The sequence below is a fragment of the Pteropus vampyrus genome, unplaced genomic scaffold, assembly GCF_000151845.1.
Source record: "Pteropus vampyrus isolate Shadow unplaced genomic scaffold, Pvam_2.0 Scaffold23, whole genome shotgun sequence".
Lineage (NCBI taxonomy): Eukaryota > Metazoa > Chordata > Mammalia > Chiroptera > Pteropodidae > Pteropus > Pteropus vampyrus.
The window spans coordinates 6,488,516-6,497,050 of NW_011888804.1; the positions used below are offsets into that span (position 1 = coordinate 6,488,516).

The window sequence follows — 8,535 nt, forward strand, 5'->3', positions numbered from 1 at the left end:
AAGCTTAATTCCTATCACGAGGGGGCAGATACTGTTTGTGAAAGCACTGAAAATGCAGTGTGCTAGTCAATATTCAAGTACAAAGTGAACAGGCAGGGACTAACCTCTGCTATAAACTCTTTCACATTAAATCTATTTTATATTGCTCAAGAGTTCAAATAAGTTCAAAGGAGAGGCTGATACCAGTGACAACTGACAGAAGGCAAACTCAAACATCATATTGAGTTACCAAAAAGGATGAGATGGTAAAACATCCGGTAACGCACGTTTCTTTCACATACAAAGTTTGACTTAGCACCGGTGAATACATAGAGAATCTGAAAAGTCCACTGCAACTGAATACATGTCTTGGGATCTAACATTCAAAAACAATTGCCAGACAGTTTACTCTCCAAAAAAACTTATTTAGGGAAACAAACTACTTTGGGAAGCATAAGAATAGGAGGAAGTTATGGGAAATTACTACTACATACTGCAGAAACATAGTGGAAGGCAAACAGGGCCCAAAGAAAAAGCTCCACGAGAAAAACAAACGTTGAAAGCTGATTGTAAAACGAGTGCCCTGCTCCAAGGTCAACAACTCGAATGACCAAAAAAACAAAAATGACCTTGCCCAAATCCGGGTCAGCGAATGACTCCAGCAAAGAGTTGTGAGTTAATGCAACTCCTGAGAGCAAGTACTATTAGAAAGAGTAGTACTATTGCTGATGAATAGCAAGAGTAGCACTATTCAAGAGGAGTATCTTGATCTGAGGACTGAATACTCTCGGCCTTGACCCAGAGAGTGTTGTGCTCAAAACATGAGGTGTGCCTAGAGCACGTGGACCGGCAACCTGCGTGTCCGGTGTTCATTCACTCGTCCCACTGAGGGTAGATATGTCTCTTACAGTTCCTTGATAAAAACTTGCGTTTGCTTCTTCTTTGCAAATCAAAGGGAAACTAAACATGTGTACCTGTTACAACTCCTGAAGCTGAAGGCAATAAAGAACAACTGCTTATAGCCAGTTGCTAGATGTATCTCCATTGAGGTATCACCTTAGCACAGGGTTCCCACGACAGGAGAGGACAGGAGGCTGCTGGTGATTTTCCTGAGGCTCCCACTGGACCACGGCGAAGCAGACCGATCATGTCATAGGAAATGAGAACAAAATCCTCCAGGATGATAAGTCAGAATTTGTAGTTAAAATGGTGCTTGCACATAGGTATACGAGTCCCAAATCCCACTTGAAAAAAACCTAAGAGCACATGGTGCCAGCTGCTAGAAACTTGGCACCAGATTAAAATAGAGATCTTAGACAGTTCTAGATGTCAGCGTATGGTGTTCAGGGCCCACTCCTGAAGATGCTGTTAAAACAAAACCAGAAGTAACTACCTTGAGAGAACATGCACGTTCTGAGAGGCCAAACATTTTAGTTGGGTGAAGGGATGATTTAACTCATGAAACTCAAGAACACAATAAGAACAATAACAATTTCCTTGAATATATTCGACTGTCGAAGCAAGGCATTGTCCTATATAAAACATTTTAATTTTCCCACTACTCCAAAGAAATCCAATAAATAGCTTTACAGGGAAGGGCCCCGATGAGAACTGTGAGCGACCACAGATCCCAGAGCAGCTGCGATGGTCGAGGTGCTCAAAGCGCACGGTCGCCTGCAGTTCTGTCTTTTTCGAATGTGACCTGCTGGTGTTTCCAAGCTGCTTCACAGAACAGTCCCATCTGGTAAAGCTCGACGGGGAGTGAAGCCAAAGAGTACAACCCAAGAAGTGGTCAAGGCCAAGGTTTTCCACACGATGCCTCTCTCTTCTTCCAGCGGAATAGCGCCCGCTGACGCCTGGCTTCGGGCGGCAAGTGCTTCAGCCGCGTGCGTGCCCATCACGCGGGGAAGAGCTCGGGAGGGCTCTCTCCGTAGCAGTACTTTGCTATGGGATCCCTATAGGTGTTCTCATGCTGTACGCTCTGTTGGCAAAAGGGAAGACAAGAGCTCGGTGAGAGAGAGCAGTCTCACACACCTCCCTCTCAGAGCTGCGAAAGTCAAGCGAGACAGCTGTCAGACACTCCCCGCAGGAGCCTGGCCGAGTCCATCTCCAAATGTCACTAACAGGCTCCGAGGCACTTTCTGGAACAAAGGCGAATGCACAACGCAGAATGCCAATGAAGAACATGAAAATGGACATAACATCACTGCATGACTGTTTCTTTTTATGTACATGAGCTTTTTAATGACCTTGCTGTGACCTGGGCAAATCAACTATTTTTTTTTTCTCAAATTATTTTATTTTAGATTATGATCCAATGGATGTTTTGTATCGGACCCTGTGCTTCAGAGAAATTCAGTTGCTGGTACTGAACCCTGCAGAGATGGAGGAGATACACTTCAAATCACTTTCATAAAGTTTTACTTACCTCAAGGTTTGGCACATGAGCCAAATCCCACAATTCCATGCAAGCCTCATTTGGCAAGCAAAGGGGAAGCATGATTTAAAACAGACAATCATCCCGAGGGCTACTTTTTCAGCATTTTGTTTTCATACAGGTGACTTGCGTTTTTGGCTAGTTATTTGGCTATTAATTAGCCCGAGACCACTACTAAACATCTACATTGTAAGTATTAATCCAATTTACAGACATGCAGCCAAAAGCTTCTCTTTCTTGGGATACCACTATCAAAACAAATTGGCAACTGGGAAAGCTCTCAGTCCTTACAATAAAAAGACAAAGTCAGAAAGTTTAGCATCTTCCCTCACAATTGGAAATAACTCCTAGGTTTCATCAGTTAAAGAAAATATTTCCCCTTTTCTAGTGTTTCTCAGAATGAGAGAGAATCTGAATCAAAACGAATCAATTTCCTTTCCTTTAAAGCCCATTCAAGTGGAAAGCTCTTCCAACAAAACAAGCCCATCAGGAATTTCTTCGTGTTTTCAAATGCTCATTATGACCCCTGAAACATTTACCCAATGATGCTGAATGCTCTAAGAGCAGACCAGAAACACAAAAAGCGGCGTAAAATAAAAAGGTGAACTACAGAAATCTGGCAAAAGGTACAAGAGTTCCAGAAAATGACAAATGAGTCAGTTACCTCAGACGAAGCCAGTACAATCTTGGAGACACCATGAATAGAAGCAAGAAGTGTGCTTGTATAACAAACACGTCCTGTGATTTTTACAATGACAGCTCCGACAATTGCCCAACCACAAAAGCTGAGAGCTGAGGACACAGAGTGATGGAAAGCAAAAGACTTTCAGACGCTTTCAGCAGCAGGTGCAATGTTTAGTGCCCAAAGAGCAAAGCATTTAATGACAGCATGTTAATAAATATTGAGAGCTTGACAACCTACACATTTATTCGTGCATTTTTAAACATCCACCTATCTCATCCCCTCGAGTCCTAAAATAAACCACAACTCTGTCCCAGAACAAATTACTACTTACTCTCAATGAGTGGATGCTACAAAGTCTTAGTCAAATTTCAGACAGAAGAACTCTCAGAAACTGGGCTATTAGGATTCCACGCAGACTTAAAAATAATTTTAAGCTTTCACTTAAAGTACAAATGTACCAATCAGATAGGGGAGGTATAAGCTGATTAGACCTTGATTTAATATAAATATTTTACTTCCCTAACTTGTATAAATCTCATGCTGACACTCTTAAACGTTATCATTCCACCGAAGCCCCTTTTGAATCTCTTCTCCATTATCGCCCATATCATATATCATAGTCATATCTCCATTGTCATATTTTCAGTATTCTTTCAGCCCCTGACTCCTACCTGCCCATCTTCCAGCTTTCTAGAAACATCAAAGATTCTGACCTGGGATGAGGTCCGGCATTTAGCCAAACACAATTCAAAGTGATCTTCGACTGCCATGAAGAGGTTCTGGAATGCTACAGCTGCCCGGTTGAGGAAGCGTTCCAGGAGAAGTTGCTATGGAAACAAAAGTTAGTACCTGTAATAAATTCCAGACTCAGCAGCACAAGGTAACCTTGGGTATTTCTCCTAAACTAAGAGACTGCTAATGTGTGTGTAGGTGGGGGAGGGAGGCCGGGGGGGAGGGGACGGGAAGCAGGAATAGAGGGAGACAGCCAGCTCAAATGAACAAGAGCACTGGTATCTTATTCATTAGATATCTGATTAGCAATACAATGGCCCATTCTGCAAAAGAAATGTTCAAGTAACTGGGAACCAACTGCTTCCTTTCCTTATAGACACAGGCTACTACACAGCAGCAATATCTGACACCTACAAAGTTCCCTTTTAAGTTCTATTTTCAAGAGAATTCAACGCTCATCATCAAATACAGAAAGACAAAAGCAGATGTAGAACAAGGAGCAATCTCCATACCTTGTTGGGCTGCAAGCAGCAGGAGACGCAATGCTCGTAAGCACCACAGCAGCCATTGGACAAGCAGCCATCACAGCAGTATTGCTTGGTGCCCGGGACGTTGACATTACAGCAGCCATTTGCCAGCAAATCCTTCCGTTCACAAACATATCCTGCAAGTCAGAGACTAACTTGAGTATAAAACCAGCAGTCCTCCCATCTCCCTAGCAGGGGTGATCTGGAAGCAGCAATAAATGCACTACACTCAAAAAACCCAGAAAGACAGAATCTGGAGTCCAGAGCATTCTAAGCACCAGAGGCAGGAATTAGATACTGTGATGAGGGCTTGCTTCCCACATGTGGCTGTTCACAGGAAACACAGACTCCCATACATACCACAGGCAGGCTCCACACCCTCATCCACCCTGAACAGCCTGCTGGCATGTATCTGACTTAATCACCATGTCAAGTCGCGCCTGCGTTTTCCTGTCCTAACCAATGGAAGCCATTCTTTGATCTATGCCTGAAGAAAAATGTAATTTTTTTCTAACAAAAATCTGAAGATAAGAAAGACCAAGGCATTCATTCCCAAAAGTGAGATATTTCTAGATAAAAAAAAAAACAAAAAAACAAAAAAACAAGCAATACATCCCCTAACTCCCACTCTTCACAAATATTTTTTAAATGCTTGCCATTTATTTAGTAGTTTGGAGGATTTTGTAAAACAAAAGTAACCTTTGTAAATTGATTTAGGCTGTTTGTAAATATACATGCCAGGGATTCAATACCCCTCAACATGAGGGGAAGGAGTCCTCTAACACCCAAGGAAGGAACACCCTAATTCCCTTCACTCCCATAAACACATACACTCCCTCCAACCCAGTCAAGCCATGCTCAACCTTAAGGAAAGAATCTCTTTGCAGAAGCTAATTCATTGTTCAGAGCTGCTAAGGAGACATTTCTCTCTATCCTTCTGGGAGTGGGAAAGAAAAATGTGAGAATAAGTGCATGAGGGACACCACTTGGCCCTTGGGAAAACTCCCAGGTGTACAAACGAGCTCACAGGTGCACACGCGAGCCCACAGGTGCAGAGCAGCTGTTCCGAGATCATTCCATTCCAAATACCCCAGCTTCTTAATCCTCAGAGAAAGAGATCTGGTGAAGTATAAGGTTGTTTTCAGAAACTAGTCTGGAAAACAAAGACTGTATCAAAGCAGGGGGCACCAGTAAAACAATGGAAGAGCGTAAAAGAGCCCTCGCTTCCACTTAGAAAACTGGGGCTTACCTGGTGCTTTCTGTCATTTTAACCATGACATTCTATCTTCTGAATTGAGAGGATGATTCTAATGCCATCATAAATGCTTCTGGGATTCTAACTATTCTTACTCATTTTCCTCACAGAGATTATAAATAAGCAACTTAAAAAAACCAGCACATTTCTCAAAATTCTGCCCAAAATGATAAACACACAGTAATCTTACCACTTCTGTGACAGGAAGATGTAAAATATAATGTGACCTAAACTCCACTTGTGGAAATTATCTTTCTGTCCTTTCCTCATTTCCACAATAAAGGTGTCAGCATCTCAGGCATTCTTTTTCTCCCCAGTGCTAACTGCCAGTAGCCTTGAAAACACAGGTCTTCTTAATTTCCGGTGAAAGAAAGCTCATCAAGATTTCACCTTTTACATCATAAATCTATTGATGCAAACATCATTTCCAACAAGGAGCCCTATAAGATCACAACAGCAGAGTGTGTTGCTAGTGACCGAAAAATTAACTTCTAACCTTTGAAAATTCTGTAATTCTAATTGGTTATTTAATAACTTGTTACCCTGGCAATATTTGTGGTGGCATCTGCTTGCTAAAGAGCACAAGTTCCTATAAGTTTTCTTTATTAAACTGCTTGCTTCTCTCTTTTCCCACATTCATGGAGGTAAAATAAAACCTATGGCTCTTGAATTTTTATTGATTCTTGGAACATTTTACTTAAATCTGAGAGTCTTTGTCTCACTTGAGCTAATCAGAGGAAAATTATTCTTTCGCTAGCTATGTATGACACAATGACAAATTGTCATTCATAATCTAATATTAAATATTAAGCCAAGGCATAACATTTCATATTTTCTGAGTATCATACAAATAAAGCAGTCTATAAAAAAAAAAAAAAATCAACACTGAACTCCAAGTTCAGTCCTACTCCAAGGTCTGCCTGCTGACTGGCTGTATTATCTTGTGGAAGTAATGTCCCTTTGCCAAACCGTACTCTGTTTAAAAAAAAAAAACAAAAAAAAAACAGGTTATCTGCAATATTATTTGCCTTTTCAATGTAAGCTTAAAAACAGAGCTTGGCACTAGCATCACTGCTGAGTTTTCAGTGCATTTTTGTGCAAAATTTTCCAGTTCTTTTACCCTAAGTGGGTGGTTTTCCTCCGAGTCTTCTTTCAAATAATCTCATCTGGTCTCATGCCTTTGAGATCTTTTTGAAAAACTTTTTTTTTTAATTTGCTGGGAATGTAAACTTAAAAAAAAAAAAACAATTGTGCACTGTAGTTTACATTTCAAAGACAGCATGTCTTCATTTCCTTCAGCTTCAAGTATAGATGAAGATTCTAATTCAAGGTCACCTATCAGTTTCAGCACCATTACGTTCATAATCTGTTTGTTCTGAGACTCTGGAATAGAGTAAAATTTACTCTTGGAAACAAATCAATCAACCCGATAATTTGCAAAAGACCCGTTGGGGGAAAAAAAATCTGTAAAACAATCAGGGAACTCTGAAAACTGTTTGGATAGTTGACATTAAGGAAAAGTGTTACTTTTGGAGGGTGATAGTAGTATCCTATTTATGGTGTACAAAAGAGTCCTTGCCATCTTGGGCAAGTTTCTTAACCTCTCGGTGCCTGTGTTTTCACCTACAAAGTGACAATACCGTCATAGGTATTCTAGCAATATCTACACCTCATAGGACTGTCACAGAAATCAACTGAGATTTTCAAGGAGAACTTTAACCTAGTGCCCAGCACACAGCAGGCGCTCAACGAATGCAGGCTGGGGATTAGTGGGAGCTTCTCTTTGAGAAGGCTGAGCCAGTCTTAAAGTGGTAAGAACCTCAGCAGTTGTCTAATCACACTACCTCACCAGCACAGGAATCACCTTTCTTACTAAAAGGAAGTGAGAAAACTCTGAGAGAAAGCACCAACTCAGACAGATATTTAACTGTACAAGTTAACATTCTGGATGCGTTTATACAATTCATTCAAGGTTGTTCAGTCAGTCAGTCAACAAGTGCATTTCCTAAGTGCCAACACTATGTGGGTATCATTCAAGACACCAAGGAGGAAAATTGAACTCCTAGCCTATAGAGTTCACCAAGATAAGAAGAAAAGATTGGCAAGATCTGAAAATCCTGGGGCTACGAAGAGATTGGCAGGAAGAAGCATAGGGGCTAACACATGACAAAATCCTAAAACTATGTGTTGCAGGCACAAGGAACTTCAGAGTTAGAATTATCAAACCAAGCTTCTCTGACATGGAGGAAAACCTTCAACAATGAGTAAGGTCTGAAAGACAAAGAAGATGTGAGAAATGTTGGAAAAGAGCAAGAAGGGAAAAGACATTGTATAAAATCCCTATTAAAAAAAAAATCTAGGAATGGTCACCTGGAGTATTTCGGACTGCAGGAAAAGGAGGAAGACAGTCTTACCCAGTTCGTCGGTGATGAGGTGCTTCCCTTGAATGGAGTTCCGGCACTGGTTGCTAGGCCGACTGCTATTGCCCAAGTTAAATTGCACTTTCCACAGAATGGGCTGATCATGGTCTTGAACTTGGAGGAGATTCCGATCTCTCACTGCCCTCTCCTCCTACAAAAAGACCATTAATGATAAGGTTAAAGTACCATTTCTTGCGTTTTCACCAATTTTTCATAGAAACTACAGTGACAGGATAGAAACAATACAAAAAAAAAAACTTGTACAAGAATCTGCACTCCCCTGGTATAAGCAAAGTCTAAGCCAAAGTCATAAAATAAAATGTAAAAAAAAAAAAAAAAAACCTGTAGGGAAAGAAATTAAAGCTATGCTTCAAAACTGGAGTACTTACATGAATGTCCCTGGATTACGTGTGCATTATAATGTGTATAAAAGTGTTAATTTTGTGAAAAAATTTGGAGGACGTTTACTTCCTCTTTCTGACGTTTAACATATTTTTGAT

At 40.8% G+C, this 8,535-nt stretch overlaps 1 protein-coding gene across 8 annotated transcripts in view; it reads right to left on the minus strand.

Moving 5' to 3' along the window:
* Positions 1-1,460: 1,460 nt before the first annotated feature.
* Positions 1,461-8,535, minus strand: part of CUNH12orf49 (chromosome unknown C12orf49 homolog) — a 15,613-nt gene continuing 8,538 nt past the window's right edge. For 2 of the 8 annotated variants that reach the window (XM_011355835.2, XM_011355836.2), the window contains exons 2-5: positions 8,030-8,186; positions 4,346-4,497; positions 3,773-3,928; positions 1,461-1,960 (exon numbers count right to left, since the gene is read on the minus strand). In XM_011355835.2, the coding sequence (XP_011354137.1) occupies positions 1,877-1,960; positions 3,773-3,928; positions 4,346-4,497; positions 8,030-8,186 (549 nt within the window). In that variant the 3' untranslated portion in view covers positions 1,461-1,876. Of the gene's footprint in view, positions 1,961-1,983; positions 2,121-2,195; positions 2,355-2,398; positions 3,209-3,772; positions 3,929-4,345; positions 4,498-8,029; positions 8,187-8,535 lie in introns of those variants that run through there. The other 6 variants (XM_011355837.2, XM_011355838.2, XM_023528249.1 and 3 more) reach the window with 5 other exon arrangements.